The 23,492-nt window shown below is 38.2% G+C and overlaps 1 protein-coding gene across 1 annotated transcript in view; it reads left to right on the plus strand.

Moving 5' to 3' along the window:
• The window catches only part of OCA2 (OCA2 melanosomal transmembrane protein), a 452,602-nt gene that overhangs the window by 18,434 nt on the left and 410,676 nt on the right, over nucleotides 1–23,492 (plus strand). The window contains exon 2 of the mRNA XM_025437625.3: nucleotides 16,079–16,367. Within this exon, the coding sequence (XP_025293410.1) occupies nucleotides 16,123–16,367 (245 nt within the window). The 5' untranslated portion in view covers nucleotides 16,079–16,122. The remainder of the gene's footprint in view (nucleotides 1–16,078; nucleotides 16,368–23,492) is intronic.

Raw genomic sequence — 23,492 nt, forward strand, 5'->3', positions numbered from 1 at the left:
AAAGACCATCCTGCTAAAAGATGAAGGGTCAACCAGGAAATTAGAGAAGAATTAAAAAGAGCCATGGAAACGAATGAAAATGAAGATATAACTGTTCAAAATCTTTGGGATACAGCAAAAGCAGTTCTAAGAGGGAAATACATCAGAATACAAGCATATCTCAAAAAATTGGAAAAACAAATACACAAGCTAACCTCGCACCTAAGGGAGCTGGAGAAAGAACAGCAAATAAAACCTACACTAAGCAGAAGAGAGTTAATAAAGATTCGAGCAGAATTCAATGAAATAGAGATCAGAATAACTGTGGAACAGATCAACAAAAACAGGAGTTGGTTCTTTGAAAGAATTAATAAGATAGATAAACCATCAGCCAGCCTTATTAAAAACAAAAGAGAAAAGACTCAAATTAATAAAATCACAAATGAAAAAGGAGAGAACACAACCACTATCAAGGAAATACAAACGATTTTAAAAACATATTATGAGCAGCTATATGCCAATAAATTAGGCAATCTAGAAGAAATGGACGCATTTCTGGAAAACCACAAACTACCAAAAACTAGAATAGGAAGAAATAACAAAACCTGAACAGGCCAATAACCAGGAGGAAATTGAAGCAGTTATCTATAACCTCCCAAAGCACAAAAGCCCAGGGCGAGAAAGCTTCCCAGGGGAATTCTAGCAAACATTTAAAGAAGAAACAATACCTATTCTACTAAAGCTGTTTCGAAAGATAGAAAGGGAAAGAATACTTCCAAACTCGTTCTATAAGGCCAGCATCACCTTAATTATTCCAAAACCATAGACCCCACCAAAAAGGAGAATTATAGACCAATATCCCTGATGAACACAGATGCAAAAATTCTCAACAAGATACTAGCCAATAGGGTCCAACAGTACATTAAGAAGTTTATTCATCATGACCAAGTGGGATTTATACCTGGGATGCAAGACTGGCTAAACACTCGTAAAGAAATCAAAGTTATGGATCACATCAACAAGAGAAAAAACAAGAACCATCTGATCGTCTCAATAGATGCAGAGAAAGATTTTGACAAAATACAGCATCCATTCGTGATCAAAACTCTTCAGAGTGTAGGGATAGAGGGAACATTCCTCAGCATCTTAAAAGCCATCTACAAAAAGTCCACAGAAAATATCATTCTCAATGGGGAAACACTGAGAGCCTTTCCCCTAGGATCAGGAACAAGACAGGGATGTCCACTCTCACCACTGCTATTCAACATAGTACTAGAAGTCCTAGCCTCAGCAATCAGGCAACAAAAAGAAATAAAAGGTATTCAAATTTGCAAAGAAGTCAAACACTCCCTCTTTGCAGGTGACATAATACTGTACATAGAAAACCCAAAAGACTCCACTTGAAGATTGCTGGAACTCATATAGCAATTCAGCAGTGTGGCAGGATATAAAATCAATGCACTAAAATCAGTGGCATTTCTATACATTAACAATGAGACTAAAGAAAGAGAAATTAAGGAGTCAATCCCATTTACAATTGCACCCAATGCATAAGATACCTAGGAATAAACCTAACCAAAGAAGTAAAGGATCTATATCCTAAAAACCGCAGAACACTTCTGAAAGAAATTGAGGAAGACACAAAGAGATGGAAAAATGTTCCATGCTCATGGATTGGAAGAATTAATATTGTGAAAACGTCAATGTAACCCAGAGCAATTTACACGTTTAATGCAATCCCTATCAAAATACCATGGAGTTTCTTCAGTGGGTTGGAACAAATCATCTTAAGATTTGTGTGGAATCAGAAAAGACCCTGAATAGCCAGGGGAATATTGAAAAATAAAACCAGAGCCTGGAGCATCACAATGCCAGATTTCAAGTTGTACTACAAAGCTGTGATTGACATAATGATACTGGCACAAAAACAGACACATAGATCAATGGAACAGAATAGAGAACCCAGAAATGGCCCCTCAACTCTATGATCAACTAATATTTGGCAAAGCAGGAAAGACTATCCACTGGAAAAAGGACAGTCTCTTCAATAAATGGTGCTGGGAAAAGTGGGCATACACATGCAGAAGAATGAAACTGGACCACTCTCTTACCAGACACAATGATAAACTCAAAATGGATGAAAGATCTAAAGGTGAGAAAATAATCCATCACAATCCTAGAGGAGAACACAGGCAACACCCTTTTTGAACTTGACCACAGCAACTTTTAGCAAGATACATCTATGAAGGCAAGGGAAACAAAAGCAAAAATGAACTACTGGGACTTCGTTAAGATAAAAAGCTTCTGCACAGCAAAAGAAACAGTCAACAAAGCTAAAAGTCAACCTACAGAGTGGGAGAAGATATTGCAAATGACACATCAGGTGTATGTATATCCAAGTATACTTGCTATAGTATCCAAGATCTATAAGAACTTATTAAACTCAACAGCAAAGAAACAAACAGTCCAATCATGAAATGGGCAGAAGACATGAACAGAAATTTCACCAAAGAAGACATAGACATGGCCAACAGGCACATGAGAAAATGCTCCACATCACTTGGCATCAGGGAAATACAAATCAAAACCGCAATGAGATACCACCTCACACCAGTGAAAATGGGGAAAATTAACAAGGCAGGAAACCACAAATGTTGGAGAGGATGTGGAGAAAAGGGAACCCTCTTGCACTGTTGGTGGGAATGTGAACTGGTGCAGCCACTCTGGAAAACTGTGTGGAGGTTCCTCAAAGAGTTAAAAATAGATCTGTCCCTACGACCCAGGGATTGCACTGCTGGGGATTTACCCGAAAGATACAGATGCAGTGAAAGACCGGGACACCTGCACCCCAATGTTTATAGCAGCTAATGTCCACAATAGCCAAACTGTGGAAGGAGCCTCGGTGTCCATGGAAAGATGAATGGATAAAGAAGATGTGGTCTCTATATACAATGGATATTACTCAGCCATTAGCAATGACAAATAACCCACCATTTGCTTCAGCGTGATAGAACTGGAAGGTATTATGCTGAGTGAAGTAAGTCAATCGGGGAAGGACAAAAATTATGGTCTCATTCATTTGAGGAATATAAAAAGTAGTGAAAGGGCATATAGGCGAAAGGAGAGAAAATGAGTGGGGAATATTAGTGAGGGTGACAGAACATGAGAGACACCTAACTCTGGGAAACGAACAAGGGGTAGTGGAAAGGGAGGAGTGTGGGAGGATGGGGTGACTGTGTGATGGGCACTGAGGCGGCCACTTGACAGGATGAGCACTGGGTGTTATGCTATATGTTGTCAAATTGAACATCAATAAAAAATATACATACATACATACATTAATAAATATTTGGTAGTATTTTCAGTAAAACTATCGGGGTCTGGAGATTTATATTTTGGAGTTTAAAAATTCAAAATAATCCTACTTAATAATTACAGGATCATCCAAATTATTTATTTTATAATTGAGTGTATTGTACTCATTTGCGCTTTTGGAGAAATTGGGTCCTTTTCATCTGAGTTGCCACATTTATGTACATAGAGTTGTTTGTATTCCATTATTATCTTTTTGGTGTCTGTAAAGTCTTTAGTGATATTCCCCCACTTCATTCCTGACAGTGCTCATATCTATTCTCTTAGTCTTAGGTAATATCTATTCATGTCAGTCATGCTAGAAGTGTTTGTCAATTCTGTTGATGTTTTCAAAGAACAGGTTCTTTGCTTCATTGATTTTCTCTGCTGTTTTTCTGTTTTCTATTTCATTGATATTTGCTCTTATGTTTGTTATTTTTTTACTTGTACTTTTTTGTAAGGTTTACTTTGCTCTTCTTTTTCTACATTACTGAGATGAGAGTTTAGATTATTGTTTTGAGGCCTTCTTTCTGATATGAACATTTAATGCTATAAACTTCCCTCTTATCGCTGCTTTGGCTTTGTTCCACAGTTTGATATGCTGTGTTTTCATTTTGTTCAGCTCAGTATAATTTTTTTTTAGCTCAGTATAATTTTGATTTCTCTTGAGACTTCCTCTTTGACTTCTGGATTATATAAAAGTGTATTGTTTAATTTTCAGATATGCAGATTTTCTGCTCCAAATCTCTAATTTGATTAGAATGTAGCTGTAGAACACACTGTGTCATTTCAGTTCTTTTAAATTTTTGGAGGTTTGTTTCATGACCCAAGTCATAGTATATTTTGGTATATATTCTATGAACACCTAAAATGAATGTTCTGCTGTTATTGGGTGGAGTGTTATATAAATATCAACTAGATCCTATTGGTTGATGGTGTTATTCAGTTATTCTATGTCCTTGCTGATTTTCTGTGAAGTTGTTCTACTAATTGCTGAGAGAGACATGAAACCTCCAGCAATACAACTGTACATGTTTCTACTTTCAGTACTGTTAGTTTTGCACCTCATATTTTGCAGTTGTTTGGTAATACACATTTAAGTCTTCTATGTCTTTCTGGTAAATTGACCCTATTATTATATAATCTCTGTGTTTACCTAGTAATTTTCTTTGTTCTGGAATTTGTCTTATATCAATATAGCCACTTTGGATTAATGTTTGAATAATGTATCTTTTTCTATTCTTTCACATTTTAGCCTACTTATATTGTTATTTTTGAAGCATATTTCTTGTAGACTGCACATAACTGAATTATGTTTTATAATCCACTCTGCCGATCTTTTTTAGTTGTATTCAATGGAATTTTAATATATTAGGGTTGAACCAGTTAATTGGATGTATTTTGTAATTCTATTTTGATTTATCTCTAGTATTTTTAAATGTATCTTTTTTAAAGCTTTTTCAAGTGATTTCTATAGGTGCTAAATTCTATATACATTGCTTGTCATGGTCTCATCATGTTATCATTTTATCAGTTTGAGTAAAATTTAGAAAAACCTTACCTCACTCTACATCCTTTTAACTCCTCCATATGTAATAAAATTTCCTTAAATATTTCCTCTAAACGGAGAGAAAATGAGTGAAAATATCAGTGAAGGAGACAGAACATGAGAGACACCTGGGAAATGATCAAGGGGTAGTGGAAGGAGAAGTGGGTGTGGGGTTTGGGTGACTGGGTGATGGGCACTAAGGGGGGCACTTGGCGGGATGAGCCCTGGGTGTTATGCTATATGTTGGCAAATTGAACTCCAATAAAAAAATTTAAAAAATAAATATTTCCTCTACATATGTTGATAATTACATCAAAGAGTGTTAGAATTTTTTCATCAAAATCAAACATAACTTAGAAAAATTTAGAAAATCCAAGAGAAGAGGGAAATTGTTGGATTTACCTGTGCTTTTCTTGTTTCCATTGTTCTTTGTACCTTACTGATGCTCCCAAATTCCTTCTTTTATCTGTCCTTTTGTGTTTTGATAACTTCCCTTAGCCATTCTTTTAGGATTGTTCTGCTGGCAGCAAATTCTCTTAGTTTTCTTCCATTTAAGAACATCTGATTTCACCTTCATTCTTTTTTTTTAAAGATTTTATTTATTTATTTATTTATTTATTTATTTATTTATTTATTTATTTATTTATGGGAGACGCACACACACACATACACACACAGAGAGGCAGAGACACAGGCAGAGGGAGAAGCAGGCTCCATGTGGGGAGCCTGATGTGGGACTGGATCCGGGGACTCCAGGTTCACGCCCTTGGCTGAAGGCAGCCCTAAACCACTGAGCCACCCGGGCTGCCCTCACCTTCATTCTTGAATGATATTTTCACTGGATAGAGGAGTCCAGGTTTACAGAAACCATGGATGCAGAAGAAGTGGCACAATATTTCTTCAAGGAACGAGAGAAAAGAACTGTCAACCTAGAATCTTTTGTTTCATTTCTCTTGTTCTTTTATTTCATTTCTTTTTTCATTTTGTTTCAGTTCAAGTGTCCTTTTTAATACCCATCACCCATCTAGCCCATTCTTCACATACCTCCTCCCATCAACTCTCAGAAACCTTTGTTCTCTATCATTAAGGGTCACTTGTGGCTTATTTACCTCTCTCCTTTTTTTCTTTTCCCCTTTCCCATATGTTCATCGGTTCTGTTTCTTAAATTCCACATATGAGTAATATCATATCATGTTTGTCTTTTTGTAACTGACTTATTTCACTTAGCATAATACACTCTCACTCCATCCACATAGTTGCAAATGGCAAGATTTCATTCTTTCTCATCGCTGAATAATACTCCATTGTGTATATATACCACATCTCCTTTTTTAAAAAATTTTTATTTATTTATGATAGTCACAGAGAGAGAAAGAGAGAGAGGCAGAGACATAGGCAGAGGGAGAAGCAGGCTCCATGCACCGGGAGCCTGATGTGGGATTCGATCCCGGGTCTCCAGGATCGCGCCCTGGGCCAAAGGCAGGCACCAAACCGCTGCGCCACCCAGGGATCCCCCACATCTCCTTTATCTGTTCATCAGTCAGTGGACATTAGGGCTCTCTCCATGGTTTTATTATTGTTCATAATGCTGTTATAAACATCTGGGTGTACGTATCCCTTCAAATCTACTTGTGTATCCTTTAGGCAAATACCTAGTAGTGCAACTGCTATATCATAGGTTAGTTTTATTTTTAGCTTTTTGAGGAGCCTCCAAACTGTTTTCCAGAGTGGCTCCACCTGTTTGCATGCCCACCAAACAGTGCAAGAAGATTCCCCTTTCTCCACATACTTGCCAACACATGTTTTTTTCGTTTGTTGTTGACTTTAGCCATTCTGACAGGTGTGAGGTGGTATTGTGATTCTGATTTGTATTTTCCTGATGATAAGTGATGTTGAGCATCTTTTTATGTGTCTGTTAGCCATCTGGATGTCTTCTTTGGAAAAGTGTCTATTCATATTTAGATCTTTATGATCATTTAGGTCTTTCATCCATTTTGAGTTTATTTTTGTGTATGGCATAAGAAAGTGGTCCAGTTTCATTCTTCTACATGTGGCTGTCCAATTTTACCAACAACATTTGTTGAAGAGACTCTCTTATTTCATTGAATATTTCTTCCTACTTTGTCAAAGATTAGTTGACCATATAGTTGTGAGTCCATTTCTGGGTTCTGTATTCTGCTCTGTTGATCTATGTGTCTGTTTTTGTGCCAGTACCATACTGTCTTGATGACTACAGCTTTGTAATATAGCTTGAAATCCATAACTATGATGCCTCCAGTTTTGTTTTTCCTTTTCAAAAATGCTTTGGCTATTCAAGGTCTTTGGTGGTTCTGTACAAACTTCGTTCTAGCTCTGAGAAAAATGTTGCTAGCATAAAGAATGAATTGAATTAAATGTGTAGATTGCTTTGGGTAGTATAGAAATTTAGAAAATGTTTGTTCTTTCAATCCATGAGCATGGAATGGTTTTCCATTTCTTTGTGTCCTCTTCAGTTTCTTTCATCAGTGTTCTGTAGTTTTCAGAGTACAAGTCTTTTTACCTGTAGTTAGATTTATTCCCAGGTATCTTAGGGTTTTTGGTGCAATTGTAAATGGGATTGATTCCTTGATTTCTTCTTCTGCTGCTTCGTTATTGGTGTCTAGAAAGGCAACAGATTTCTGCACATTGATTTTATATCCTGCAACTTTGTTGAATTCATGTATGAGTTATAGCAATTTTTTGGTGGAGTCTTTGGTTTTTTCTACATAGAGTATCATGTCATCTGCAAATAGTGAAAGTTTGACTTCTTCTTTACCAATTTGGATACCTTTTATTTCTTTTGTTGTCTGATTGCTGACACTATGACCTCCAGTACTGTGTTAAATAGTAATGATGAGAATGGACATCCTTGACTTGTTTATGACTGTCGGGGAAATACTCCCAGTTTTTCCCCACTAAGGATGATATTTGCTGTCAGTCTTTATATATGGCCTTTATGGTGTTGAGATATGTTCCCTCTATCCCTACTTTGTTGAGAGTTTTTATTAAGGAAGGATGCTATATTCTGTTGAATGCTTTTTTGCATCTACTGAATCATATGCTTCTTATCCTTTCTTTCATTAATGTGGTGTATCACATTGATTGGTGAGTGTTGAACCACCCTGGCATCCCAGAAATAAATCTCACTCAATCATAGTGAATAATTCTTTTAATATACTGTTGAATTCTGTTTGGTAATATTTTGTTGAGAATTTTTGCATCCATGTTCATCAGGGATATTAGCCTGTAATTCTCCTTTTTAGTGAGGTCTTTGTCTAGGTGTGGAATCAAGTTAATGCTGGCTTTGTAGAATGAGTTTGGAAGTTTTCCCTCTGTTTTTATTTTTTGGAATTTTTTCAGAAGACTAGGTTTTAATTCTTCTTTAAATGTTTGGTAAAATTCTCCTGGAAAGCCATCTAGCCCTGGACTCTTGTTTGTTGGGAGATTTTTGATTACTGATTCAATTTCTTTGCTGGTTATAGGTCTGTTCAAATTTTCTATTTCTTCCCCTTTCAGTTTTGATAGTTTGTATGTTTCTAGCAATTTGTCCATTTTTTACAGAGTACCCAGTTTGTTGGCATATAATTTTTCTTTTTTTTGGCATATAATTTTTCATAGTATTCTCTTATAATTGTATTTCTGTGGTGTTGGTTGTGATCTCTCCTTTTTCATTCATGATTTTGTATATTTGGGTCCTTTCTTTTTTCTTTTTCATAAGTCTGGCTAGAGGTTTGTCAAATTTATTAATTCTTTCAAAGAACCAGCTCCTGTTGATCTGTTCTACTGTTTTTTAAATTTCTATATCATTGTTTTATGCTCTACTTTTTATTATTTTCCTTCTTCTGCTGGGTTTACACTTTTTTTTTGCTTTCCTTTTCTAGCTCCTTCAGGTATAAGGGTAGGTTGTGCATTTGAGACTTTTCTTGCTTCTTGAGGTAGGCCTGTATTGCTGTATACTTCCTTTTTATGACTGTCTTTGCTGCATCTGAAAGCTTTTGGACTGTTGTGTTTTCATTTTCATTTTTCTTCTGTGTATTTTTTCATTTCTTCTTTAATTTCCTGGTTAACCCATTCATTCTTAGTAGGGTGTAGTCAACTACATGTATTTGTAGTCTTTCCAATTTTTTTAGTGGTTGACTTCAAGTTTTATAGTGCTATGATCTGAAAATATGCATGGCATGATCTCTTTTTGTACTTGTTGGAAGTAGATTTGTGACCCAGTCAGTATGTGACCTAATCTGGAGAATGTTCCATGTGCACTAGAAAAGAATATGTAGGGGCACCTGGGTGGCTCAGTCAGTTAGGCCTCTGACTCTTGATTTTGGCTTGGATCATGATCTCAGAGTCATGGGATAAAGCCCTACATTGGGCTCTGTGCTCAATGAAGAGTCTGCTTGAGATCACCTCTCTTTCCTTCTCCTGCCCTTCCCCACGGCACACACACACTGTCTCTGTCTAAAACTGAATAAATCTTTTTTAAAAAGGAAAAGAATGTATATTCTGCTGCTTTGGGATGAAATGTTATGAATATATTTGTTAAGTTCATGTGACCCAGTGTGTCATTCAAAGCCATTGTTTTCTTGTTAATTTTCTGCTTAAATTATCTGTCCATTGCTGTAAGTGGGGTGTTAAAGTTCCCTACTATAATTGTATTATTATCAGTGAGTTTCTTTATGTTTCTTATTCATTGATTTCATTCATTTCAGTTCACCCATGTTAGGGGCATAAGTATTTACAATTGTTAGATCTTTTTGATGGATAGACCCCTTAATTATGATATAATGCCCTTCTTCATCTCTTGTTACAGCCTTTGGTTTAAAATCTTGTTTGATATAAGTATGGCTATCCTGGCTTTCTTTGGTATCCATTTATATGACTAATATTTCTCCACCTCCTCATTTGAATCTGCAGGTGACTTTAAGTCTACAATTAGTCTCTTGTAGGCATCATATAAATGGGTATTGTTTTTAAATTCATTCTGATACCCTGTGTTTTTGTTGGAGCATTTAGTCCATTTACTTTCAGAGTGATTGTTGAAAGATATGAATTTAGTACCATTGTGTAACCTGTAGAGTTGTGTTTCTGGTGATGTTCTCTGGTCCTTTCTAGTCTTTGTTGCTTTTGGTCACTTTTTTCTCTCTACTCAAATCATCTTTCTTAAAATTGTTGCAGGGCTGGTTTAGTGGTTGCAAATCACAGTTTTTGTTTGGGAAACTCTTTCCTTCTATTCTGAATGACAACCTTGCTGGATGAAGAATTCTTGGCTACATATTTTTCCCATTCAGCACATTGACTATTTCCTTCCACTCCTTTCTGGCCTGCCTAGCTTTGGTGGACAGATCTGCTGTGAACCTGATCTATCTTCCTTGTAGGTTAAGGACTTTGTCCCATTGCTGCTTTCAGGATTCTTTCCTTATCTGTGTATTTTATGAATTTGACTATTATATGCCTTACAATGGTTGCCTTTTGTTGAATTTAATGGGACTTCCATGTACTTCTTGGATTTTCATGTCTGTGTCCTTCTCCAGATTAGGTAAGTTTTCAGCTATCATTTGTTCAAATAAACCTTCTGTCCCTATATATCTCTCTTAATTTTTTGGGACTCCTATGATACAAACATTATTATTATTTTTTGGTATATTTTTTATTGGAGTTTGATTTGCCAACACATAGTATAACACTTAGTGCTCATCCCATCAAATGCCCTCGGTGCCCGTCACTCCCCTTTGCTACCCCTCGTTCATTTCCCAGAGTTAGGAGTCTCTCATGTTTTGTCACCCTTCCTGATTTTTCCCACTCATTTTCTCTCATTTCCCCTATAATCTCTTTCACTATTTTTTATATTCTCTGTATGAGTGAAACCATATAATGATTGTCCTTCTCCGATTGACTTACTTCACTCTGTATAATACCTTCCAGTTCCACCCACTTCAAAGCAAATGGTGGATATTTGTTGTTTCTAATAGCTGCGTAGTATTCCATTGTATATATAGACCACATCTTCTTTATCCATTCATCTTTCGAAGGACATTGAGACTCCTTCCACAGTTTGGCTATTGTGGACATTGCTGCTAGAAACATTGGGGTTCAGGTATTTCAGCTTTTCACTGCATCTGTATCTTTGGGGTAAATCCCCAGTAGTGCAATTGCTGGGTCATAGGGTAGCTCTATTTTTAACTCTTTGAGGAACCTCCATACAGTTTTCCAGGGTGACTGTACCAGTTAACATTCCTACCAACAGTGCAAGAGGGTTTTAATAAGTCACTAATTTCCCTAAGTTTAGCTTCATGGTCCATTACCTTACTTTACCTCCTCTTTTCAGCTTCATCATTTTCCATAAATTAATCTTCTATGTAACTTATTTGGTTCTCTGCTTTGTCCTTCCTCATTTTCATGGCCTCCACTTAGGATTACATTTTAGTTATGCCTTTTGTAATTTCAGCTTGACTGGATTTTAGTTCTTTTATCTCCGTAGTAAGGAATTCTTTTGTGTCTTCTATGCATTTTTTCAAGCTTGGCTAGTATCCACATAATCATTTTAAATTCTAGTTTTGACATTTTATTTATGTCTATATTGATTAAATCCCTGGGTGTGAGCACTATCTCCCATTATTTCTTTTTGGGTGAATTTCTCCATCTTGTCATTTTGTCCAGGAAAGAAAAGAAGAAAGGAAAAGGAAAAATAACAACAAAACCACCACCACCACCCCCCGCCAAACCCCACAAAAAAACCAATCCTAGATCCTGGGTGTGTTTTGGTCTGCTTTTTTTTTAATTTTTATTTATTTATGATAGTCACAGAGAGAGAAAGAGAGGCAGAGACACAGGCAGAGAGAAGCAGGCTCCATGCACCGGGAGCCCGACGTGGGAATCGATCCCAGGTCTCCAGGATCGCGCCCTAGGCCAAAGGCAGGTGCCAAACCGCTGCGCCACCCAGGGGTTCCCACTGGTCTGCTTTTTAAAAGAATCTAGGTCCCAAAATACGAAGGAAAAATAAAATAAAATACGAAACAAAAATATATAAAAATTAAAATGATTAATAAAAAAACTGAAAAAATAAAACAAATGAAAAATTATCATAAAAAATAAAGAATAAGAGCACAAAAGAGGTTTGATACTATTTTCCCCTAGAGCTGAAGCTTTGTATCCCGCTGTGATCAGTAAACTTTGTGTGAGCAAGTTGTTTGTGCTCGTTTTCTGGGGGAGAGTCCTATGCACTGATTTTCAGGTGGACTTGCCCTAGTGGATGTAGTGGCAATGTGTCTCCAGGGTGTAAAGAGGCAGAGCTTAGTGTAAGTGGCTTTAGACTGTACGAGGTGAAGTTGTTTGGCTCCCTGAAGGCTTTCAGCACTGATGGACAGGGTTAATATGGTGGCACTCCACTCTCTAGCCCTGGAGCTGAAAATTCACACCTCCTACTCTTCAGTGAGCCATCACAGAAAGAGCAATCAATCAGTCTTATCTCTCCAATTTTATTAGAACTTTGTGTTCATCCTGCCTGTGTCTGAGCTTTTTTATTTCAGATGTGTGACTGAGTTTCAAAACTACAAATTTTAGGGACTTTCAAGAAATGGGCCTGCACTGTTCCTCCTAGGGAGGATCTCCCCATGGTTCTGCCATTTTCTGGGCTTGTGCCAGGAAATTGGTTGCATGAACACACGGTGGTTCAGTTTATGGCAATATAGAGCAGAAAGCTGGTACCTAGACTCACTGTTCTCAGCCACCTTACATGGTCCTATGCCTGGGAACAGTGCAGCCCTAGGCACTACCCATTCTTCTTGTGACCCCAGGGATCCTCAGACCATGATGTCACACCTGGGATTCTATCCTGCTTTACCCCCTGAGCACCTTTAAGCCAGTCATGACTTCCACTGTAACAGACTTCTAAAGTTCTGATTTTTCACTCTGCTCTTGGATGTTCAGAATGATTAGATAACTATCTAGCTGTATTTGAGGGACAAGACAAGGTTAGGTCTCTTTAATTTTCCACCATCTTAACTCCTCCTAGAGATGTATCTTTTTAGTGTTTGCAGGTATCACTTTATGTTTCTATGGTGGCCCAAAGGATTCAGGAGAGAAGAATTGCAACAACAGAGTCTGAATGGATGAGAGTGACTGGGCTCCAGTGTACCCAGTAGGGTTGCAGGCAGGTGTGTACTTGAGAGGCTGGACGTTTTATTCTCATTCCTTTTAGTTTTTTCAGTGTGTCCTGGGACTTTTGCTCTTGGAGACATTCATCACCCTCATTTTACTCTGCTGTGAATCTCAGTTTCTGGCTCCTGCCTTGGGCCCCCAGGTCAGCATTTTCCTGCTGAGTTTGGCCAATGGGAAGCTCTGCTGGGAGGTTGAGGGAGGTAAAAGGGGGAAAGCTAGTTAGTACTTCTCCCCATTCCACCATGCTTTGGGGGCATCTTTTCTGGGGCTTCAGCTTCTTCCAGAAAGGCCCAGTGTAGTTTCTGCACTCCCCTTCTCCCTCTGCTCCTCAACTATGGTGGGGTGGAAATTTTCCTGCTATTGGTAATCTTCTGGTTAGTATCTTACCATGTTCATCTCCTGTGTAACCAGTGTCTATGATTATGTATTCTGTGAAGCTTCTCTTTCCTTCTTGGGCCCTGCCTGATTCAGTTAGTGAAGGAAGGAAAAGGCAAAGGCAAAAGCTGAAATTGAAAAGGAGGGAGGACATATGGGTGTGTAAGGAGGGAGGTAGAGGAGAACAAGAGTGAAAATTGCCTTGGGAGATATGTTAAAATAACTGGGAGGTTCTAGGACCCAGTGGGAACACTGCATATGGAGGTCACATGAGACTGTTAGAACCACAGAAGGTTCTCTATGGCTATAGTTAGCTGCTTGGATGGTGCCATAGGGCAGGAAAGCCGATGTTTTGAGTTTTGCCATGGGTGGCAGACAGACCCCAGATAGCCCCCATGATGCGCATTGCCTGGTGGTCATGCCTTTGTGAGATCCCCTCCCCTGACCTGTGACTGGCTTCTAACCAAAGAGGATGGATGGGATGTCACTCCTGTGGTTGTGTTGCATTATCTAAAAATTTGCCTTGCTAGTTGACTTACTTTGGAGACTCTTATTGTTGTGATGAAGTGAACAGACATGTTTGGGGAGTCCACATGGCACAGAACTGCAGGAAGCCAGTTGAAAGTAAGGGTGGCTTCTGAGAGCTCAGTGTGGTCTCTAGCCAACAGCTAGTAAGAAGCAGGGCCCTCAGTCCTATAGCATCAGGAATTGAATTCTGCCAACCCTGAGTCATCTTGGAAGCATATTTTTTCCCCTGGTTGAGCCTCTAGATGAGAACACACACACACACACACAAAAAAAAAAAAAAAAGAGAACACAGCCTGATGACACCTTGAGATCCTGAGCAAATGATCCAGCTAAACCTGACCCAACCCTGGACCCACAGAAACTCTGAAATTATAAACATGTTATTTTAAGTGACCATTTTTGTAGTAATTTGTTACGCAGCGATAGGAAACTCACATATCAGGTGAGCTTGACAGAATGAGTTGAGGCAAATAAGAGGAGAGTATTTGCTGGACTGTGGAATCTCAGCTGGGCAGGGGGTGGGGATAAGGGAGGTTTGGTTGAAGTGGAAGCAGACAAGCTCCCTGCCAGTGAAGTGATCACATAACTGAGAGCCCAGGGGGTCAGAAGTATCATCTCTGTAGATGTTGAAACCAAAATATTACAGGAGTTATAGAGAGCTTTGGGTTATAGAGATAAGAGAGAGTGAGACCATAAGCTAGGCTCAGATTTTTAAAGAATGAAGAGATATGACTAGGAAGATAGACAGTTGTATTAAGAGGTTGGCATGTTGTATGAAGCAGCTGGAGTACTTTAGGGAGGGAAGAAGATGGCAGTGGGGAATCAGGAGAATACCTTTCCAAACTCTCAGCAGAACTAATTACATAATTTGTGGAACCCTGTGAAAAATGAAACTGTGAGGCTCCTTGTTCAAAAAGCAGGAAAAAATGTTAATAATACTAAAACATAAAGCTTTTTTCCTTTCTTTCATAATCTTTCCTGAATTGTCACCATATTTTAAAAATTGCTACTTAATGTCATTATTCGAAGTATAGAATAATAATAAGTTTAGATTTGTAAGGAAAAATTACAAATCTAAATTATTAGCATGAATGTCATCATTCATCTTTATTGTGAAGCATCATTTTAAGTGCAGATATGAGAGCATTTAACTTGTAGGTGAAATCAGGAAAGTTGTACAATTTGAATTTTGCAGTTCTTACATGCATGTGGACAATGGAAACATTGCATGAAACTAACTTAAATGTGTTTACTGTACTTTTTGATACAGGCACATTCTACCAACACTCTGCCTTCTTCTCACTGATGAGTGAGTCACAAAGAGTGGTGGACCCATTCCACCTATAGTTATGTACATTGCTTTACAATGTTGAAAATCCTGCTCAACCAAAGCTCACAATAAGTGTTGGCTTCTTAGCAACTCTTGATGTCAAACCATGCTGCTGCAAATCAAAGGTCATTGCTGAGGTCATGGGATGCTGGCAAATGTAAAAGATTTAAATGGTAATGGTTAAAAATATAATCCAAATAGTAGGACCTCATAACCTTTCATTTTTACTTTGAATTAGTTGAATTACTTTCAATGAGTAATTGTTTTCATTTTTATAATAGGTATTATTTTCCCATTACAAAAGTATTGATTTGCTGGATACGAAAACCATAAAACCATAGCGTAGAAGCAAAGGAGAAAGCTCCCATTACCCAGAGGTAGTCCTGTATTGGAGGCAGGGTCCTTTTGGTCTTCTGTTATATGCATATGCTATATATATATTTATTTCAAGAAAAATAGCTTATCAGTTTTTTCTGTATCCTTAATATTTCCTACTATCAATCAGTATCCCTTTAGAGCATTTTTAGTTGCATAGTATTACATACTATGCACATATTACAACTTGCTTTACTAACGCTCTCTTGTTGAATACTTAGGTCATGGCTAGTGTGAAATATGCTACAATGTTCATCCTTGGAAAGAGTGTACACTGTTTCCCTGTGCTATTAGAATTCTGAAGCACTGGGAGGGCCTCAGTATAACAGGCCAAAAAACAAGGGTAGAAAGAGACTGAATGGATTCCGTATGGATTCCCCAAGGCGCAAACAATATTCCCAGTTTGCTTTCATCAACAGTGCTTTCTTTCTGGCTGACCTCGTAAGAGGAGTGACAACGGAACATGCATCTAGAGAACAAAGGTCGGCTGACCTCTGGTGTGCTGGAGATGGAGCTACATCAGACATCTGCTCCCATGTGTGCTGGTTTAGGAAGATCAGAGCCAGCAGAATCAGCCACCAGCAAATGCGGGCTCCAGCCGAGAGTGAACAGGGCAGAGCCGTCAACCTCCTACCCCAGCAGGGCAGCTGGGCAGAGCCGCTGGGCTTCTGTGGACCGGGACTTTAATTCATTCCTCACAGAGCAGAGGTGAGTTTCTGATAGTTTTTTTTTTTTTTAAAGATTTTATTTATTCATGAGAGACAGAGACAGAGACAGAGAGAGAGAGAGAGAGAGAGAGGCAGAGACATAGGCAGAGAGAGAAGCAGGCTCCATGCAGGGAGCCTGATGTGGGACTTGATCCTGGGACTCCAGGATTACACCCCAGGCTGCAGGCAGTGCTAAACTGCTGCACCACCCAGGCATCCCAGTTTCTGATAGTTTTATCCTGTAAATGTGGAATTCACAAATATGGGATTTTCCCATGAACATAGTACCCCTATGTTTTGTGCGAACATTTTCAGATATTATGGAAGAAATACAAGACTCTTTCTAGTAATTTCTTGACCTATTTTGAGTGAATGCTCTTTCTAAAATAGGGCTAAGAGAACTCCAAAAGATAATAAAAATAGAGTTTTTAGCATGAATTGGCATTTACTATATTATTTAAGGCACTAAAAATATTATGACTTAAAAAGCATATATATTTATATCTTAGCATGTGCTTTATTCTACAAATATGTTAAATGAAGCAGTTGAATATTGTTTTTCATGTTAGAAAAATCTAGATTTACATGAAAAGTACTTTTTGATAAACTTAAATATTTACCAAAATACAACTAATAAATAGATATAAAAGCATCCTGTTTAAGTGTCTGTTCATACCCATGTAGGGACATATTGGTTACCCTGCAGATGTGGGTATCCTTGTCCCCACAGGCAGTAAGTCCTGCTCTGGGCAGTTGCTCAGCCAGAACCTGACCCAAACGGTGCCAGTGTCGAATGTTTAAAAAGGCACAGCATCACAGAAATGCATACAAGTGTAGATCCCCACCACCTGCCATGATCCTCTCCCCTCCTCTTCTCTAGGGTAGACCTATCCCAATTTACGGGTGGTCTCACCAGTGTTCAGGTTCATACTTCCGTTTGTTTATGTATCATTGAATAGTTTCTGCTCTTGTTTTGCAAATGGTTAAACATTGCTTTGCTTTTTTTGTCCATCTTTTTGAGATTCGTCAGTCTGGATGCCTGTAGTTCTTGTTAATTCATTTGGACTGCTCACATAAAATGTCAGTATATGAATGTACCACAGTTTACATATCTTCTCCTATAAGTAGCTATTCGGTGTCTCCCACACTCCTTAGGTTTTTGCTATTAAAAACTGCCTACAACACATTTTCTCCATAGGTTTTCTAGGGTGTAAGTTGGGGGATTCTCTAGAGTATCTCTCTTCTTGAGAACAAATGTTGGTTCCTAAAATGTACGCACCTTTGGATTTACTAGATGGTACCAGATTAATAATTGTATAAATTTACTCTCCCACATTCCCAGCATTTGGTGCTGGCGGACTTTAACATGAGAAGATGTGATACATGTGATATACTGTGTCATGGTTTGCAAGGAAATTTGCATTTCCTTGTCCAGGAAAGCAGACCTTTTTCTTACATGTTTATTAGACAGTTGGGTTTGTTTCTCATAATGTGCCACTCATACATTTTGGTCAACTTTCTAATGAGTTGTTTATATTTTTCTGTGTTTCGGTTTTTTAAAATAAAATTCTTATATTAACTCTCTTTGGTCCTGTGTTGCAGTGTCTTCTTCAAGCCAGATGATCATCTTTTCTCTTTATGATTTTTTAAAAAGATTTGTTTATTTATTTTAGAGAGAGAGAGAGAGAGCGAGAGCGTGGGTGGAAGGGGTAGAGGGAGGAGGAAAGAGAATTTGAAGCAGATTCCACATTGTGCATGGAGCCCAGTGCAGGGCTCAATCTCATGACTCTGAGATCATGACCTGAGTTGAAACCAAGAGTCAGATGCTCAACCGACTTTGTTTCCAGGTGCTCCTATTTATGTGTCTGTGTTTTTTTAAGTAAAGTATTTAATATGATTATATTTGTTAAGTCTTTCATGGTATTATGCTCTTTTGAGGGGTTAATATTTTTTTATTTTTTTATTTTTTTTTGGGGGGGTTAATATTTTTAAGTTCATATATTTTTAAGAACTCTCTTTCCTATCTGATTTAATAAATATTTTCTCCTGTTTTCTAAAAGTTGTAAACTTTTATAAGTCCTTTATACTTAGCTCCTTTACCTACTTGGAAGTTATTTTTAAGTCGCCCTTCCTTCCCCTCTCTCCCTTCCTCCTTCCTTCTTTACTGCTTAAAAAAAATACATACCAAAAAAAAGCCCAGTAAATTTTTAATAAAAATTTTGGGTCTGAAGTGCATGAATAATTAAGAGAGGGCACCCTTGGAAGGTGAAGGAGTACCTCCAGAATTTACATGTGGAATTGGCTTAAGGCAGACTCTGTGGGGAAACTGGGACTGGGGACCTTCTCTGGAAGCTGTTACATCAGCTGTCTCTTGCCACAATAACGGTGCAGACCCCAAACATAAACTTCATGTGGGTGGTAGGGTGGTGGTTTAACCCCCTTCTGTCAGTGTAGGTGTGACTGCCAGCTGAATTAGAGGTCCCGTGGGTCCCCTGCCTCTCATTCTTCCAAAGGAATCATCATTCAGGAGTGGAAGCTGGTCATAAGCCTCTGCCACCTCACGTGGGCTAACATCTCATCAGCAGACTGAAGGTCAGAGATACATCTTGTGCTCTGAGGGTCACCAGATAGAATGTAGGTTGCAAATGTGAGTTTCAGATAAAAACGAACATTTTGGGGGAAGTTATTTTTTTAATTTAATTTAAATTATTTGCCAACATATAGTATAACACCCAGTGCTCATCCCGTCAAGTGCCCTCCTCAGTGCCCATCACCCAGTCACTCCATCCCCCCACCCGCCGACCTCCCCTTCCACAACCCTTTGTTTATTTCCCAGAGTTAGGAGTCTCTCATAGTTTGTCCCTACTTTTTCCCACTCAGTTCCTCTCCTTTCCCTTATAATCCCTCTCCCTATTTTTTATATTCCCCGAATGAATGAAACCATATAATGTTTGTCCTTCTCCGATGACTGACTTCACTCACCATAATACCCTCCAGTTTCATCCACGTTGAAGCAAATGGTGGGTACTTGACGTTTCTAATGGCTGAGTAACATCCCATTTTATATATAGACCACATCTTCTTTATCCATTTATCTTTCGATGGACAAGGAGGCTCCTTTCACAGTTTGGCTATTGTGGACATTGCTGCTATAAACATTGGGGTGCAGGTGTCTCGGGGTTTCACTGCATCTGTATGTTTGGGGTAAATCCCCAGCAGTGCAATTGCTGGGTCGTAGGGCAGGTCTGTTTTTAACTCTTTGAGAAACCTCCACACAGTTTTCCAGAGAGGCTGCACCAGTTCACGTTCCCACCAACAGTGCAGGAGGTTCCCCTTTCTCCACATCCTCTCCAACATTTGTTGTTTACAGTCTTGTTCATTTTCCCCATTCTTACTGGTGTGAGGTGGTATCTCATTGTGGTTTTGATTTGTATTTCCCTGATGGCAAGTGATGTGGAACATTTCCTCATGTGCTTGTTGGCCATGTCTATGTCTTCCTCTGTGAGATTTCTGTTCATGTCTTTTGCCCATTTCATGATTGGATTGTTTGTTTCTTTGCTGTTGAGTTTAATAAGTTCTTTATACATCTTGGATACTAGCCCTTTATCTAATAGGTCATTTGCAAATATCTTCCTCCATTCAGTAGGTTGTCTTTTAGTTTTGTTGACTGTTTCTTTTGCTGTGCAGAAGCTTCTTATCTCGATGAAGTCCCAATATTTCATTTTTGCTTTTGTTTCCCTTGCCTTCATAGATGTATCTTGCAAGAAGTTGCTGTCCCCACATTCAAAAAGGCTGTTGCCTGTGTTCCCCTCTGGGATTTTGATGGATTCTTAACTCACATTTAGATCTTTCATCCATTTTGAGTTTATCTTTATGTCTGGTGTAAGAGAGTGGTCCAGTTTCATTCTTCTGCACATGCCTCTCCAATTTTCCCAGCACCATTTATGAAGAGACTGTCATTTTTCCAGTGGATAGTCTTTCCTCCTTTGTCAAATATTAGTTGACCATAGAGTTGAGGGGCCATTTCTGGGTTCTCTATTCTGTTCCATTGATCTATGTGTCTGTTTTTGTGCCAGTACCACACTGTCTTGATGACCACAGCTTTGTAGTACAACCTGAAATCCTGTGTTGTGATGGCCCCAGATATGGTTTTCTTTTTTAAAATTCCCCTGGCTATTCGGGGTCTTTTCTGATTCCACACAAATCTTAAAATAATTTGTTCTAACTCTCTGAAGAAAGTCCATGGTATTTTGATAGGGATTGCATTAAATGTGTAAATTGCCCTGGGTAACATTGACATTTTCATAATATTAATTCTGCCAATCCATGAGCATGGAATATTTTTCCATCTCTTTGTGTCTTCCTCAATGTCTTTCAGAAGTGTTCTGTAGTCTTTAGGGTATAGATCCTTTACCTCTTTGGTTAGGTTTATTCCTAGGTATCTTATGCTTTTGGGTGCAATTGTAAATGGGACTGACTCCTTAATTTCTCTTGCTTCAGTCTCATTGTTAGTGTATAGAAATGCCACTGATTTCTGGGCATTGATTTTATATCCTGCCACACTGCCAAATTGCAGTATGAGTTCTAGCAATCTTGGGGTGGAGTCTTTGGGTTTTCTCTGTACAGTATCATGTCATCTGCAAAGAGGGAGAGTTTGACTTCTTTGCCAGTTTGAATGCCTTTTATTTCTTTTTTTCTGAGTCTAGGACTTCTAGTACTATTTTGAATAGCAGTGGTGAGAGTGGACATCCCTGTCTTGTTCTTGATCTTAGGGGAAAGGCTCCAGTTCTTCCCCATTGAGAATGATATTTGCTGTGGGCTTTTCATAAATGACTTTTAAGATACTGAGGCATGTTCCCTGTACCCCTACACTTTGAAGAGTTTTAATGTTGAATGGATGTTGTAATTTGTAAAATACTTTCTCTGCATCTATTGAGAGGATCACATGGTTCTTGTTTTTTCTCTTATTGATGTGATTTATCAGGTTGATTGTTTTACGAGTGTTGAACCAGCCCTGCATCCCGGGGATTAATTCCACTTGGTCACGGTGAATAATCCTCTTGATGTACTGTTGGATCCTATTGACTAGTATCTTGTTGAGAATTTTTACATTGGTGTTGATCAGGGATATTGGTCTATAATTCTCCTTTTTGGTGGGGTTTTTGGTTTTGGAATTAAGGTGAGGTCAGCAGGCCTCATAGAACGAGTTTGGAAGCATTCCATTCCTTTCTATCCTTTGGAATAGCTTTAGTAGAATAGGTATGGTTTCTTCTTTAAACGTTTGCTAGAATTCCCCTGGGAAGCCATCTGGCCCTGGACTTTTGTGTCTTGGGAGGTGTTTGTTGACTGCTTCAATTTCCTCGCTGGTTATTGGCCTGTTCAGGTTTTCTATTTCTTCCTGTTCCAGTTTTGGTAGTTTGTGGTTTTTCCAGAGATTCATCCATTTCTTCCTGATTGCCTAATTGTTGGCATATAGCTGCTCATAATATGCTTTTAAAATCATTTGTGTTTCCTTGGTATTGGTTGTGATCTCTCCTTTTTCATTCATGGTTTTATTAATTTGAGTCTTTTCTCTTTTGTTTTTAATGAGGCTGGCTAATGGTTTATCTATCTTACTAATTCTTTCAAAGAACCAACTCTTGATTTTGTTCATCTCTTCTACAATTCTTCTGGCCTCTATTCATTGAATTCTGCTATAGTCTTTATTATATCTTTTCTATGTGGGTTAGGCTTTATTTGCCGTTCTTTCTCCAGTTCCTTTAGGTGCAAGGTTAGCTTGTGTATTTGAGTTTTTTTTCCATTTTTTTTTGCGGAAGCCTTGTATTTGATTTCCCTCTTAAGATCACCTTTCCTTTATCCCAAAGATTTTGAATGGTTGTGTTTTCATTTTCATTATTTCCATGAATCTTTTTAATTATGCTCTACTTTCCTGGTTGAGCCTTTCATTTTTCAGCAGGATGCTCTTTAACCTCCATGTGTTTGAGTTTCTTTCACATTTATTCTTGTGATTGAGTTCTAGTTTCAGAGCATTGTGGTCTGAAATATGCAGGGGACAATCCCAATCTTTGGTATTGATTGCGACCTGATTTGTGACCCTGTATGTGGTCTATTCTAGAGAAACTTCCATGTACACTTGACAAGAATGTGTATTCATTTGCATTCAGATAGAATGTTCTGTATATATCTGTGAAATTTGTTTGGTCCAGTGTATCATCCAAGGGCCTTGTTCTTTGGTCATGTTCTGCTTATAGCTGTCATTTGCAGAAAGTGCCATGTTGAAGTCTCCTACTATTAGTGTATTATTATCTAAGTATGTCTTTACTTTGGTTATTAAATTGATTGATATACTTGGCAGCTCCCACATTAGGGGAATAAATACTGTGTTTGTTAGATCTTCTTGTTGGATAGGCCCTTTAAGGATTATATAGTGTCCCTCTTCATCTCTTGCTACAGTCTTTGGTATAAACTTTAATTTGTCTGATATGAGGATTGCTACCCCAGCTTTCTTTTGAGGACCATTTGAATGGTAAATGGTTCTCCACCCCTTCATTTTCAGGCTGGAGGTGTCCTTAGGTCTAAAATGAGTCTCCTTGTAATAAATAAATAAATAAATAAATAAATAAATAAATAAATAAATAAATAAAATGAGTCTCTTGTAGATGGCATATACATGAGTCTTGCTTTTTTATCCAGTCCAATACCCTGCATCTTTTGATGGGATCATTTAGCCCATTCACATTCAGAGTAACTATTGCAAGAAATGAATTTAATTACCTATACGCTTCCTGTTTTTGTGGATTGTTTCTTGGGGCTCCCTCTTTCTTTTACAGAGTCCCCTTAATATATCTTGCAGAGCTGGTTTGGTGGTCACATATTCTTTGAGTTTCTGCCTATCTTGGAAGCTCTTTATCTCTCATATTCTGAATGAGAGCCTTGCTGGATAGAGTATTCTTGGCTACATGTTCTTCTCATTTAGGACCTGAATATATCCTGCCAGCCCTTTCTGGCCTGCCAGGTCTCTGTGGAGAGGTCTGCTGTGAATCTAATATTTCTCCCCATATAACTTTGGATCTCTTGTGTCTTGCTGCTTTAAGGATCTTCTCTTTATCTTTGTAATTTGCAAGTT

The sequence above is a fragment of the Canis lupus genome, chromosome 3 (genome assembly GCF_003254725.2).
Source record: "Canis lupus dingo isolate Sandy chromosome 3, ASM325472v2, whole genome shotgun sequence".
In the NCBI taxonomy this organism is placed as follows: domain Eukaryota; kingdom Metazoa; phylum Chordata; class Mammalia; order Carnivora; family Canidae; genus Canis; species Canis lupus.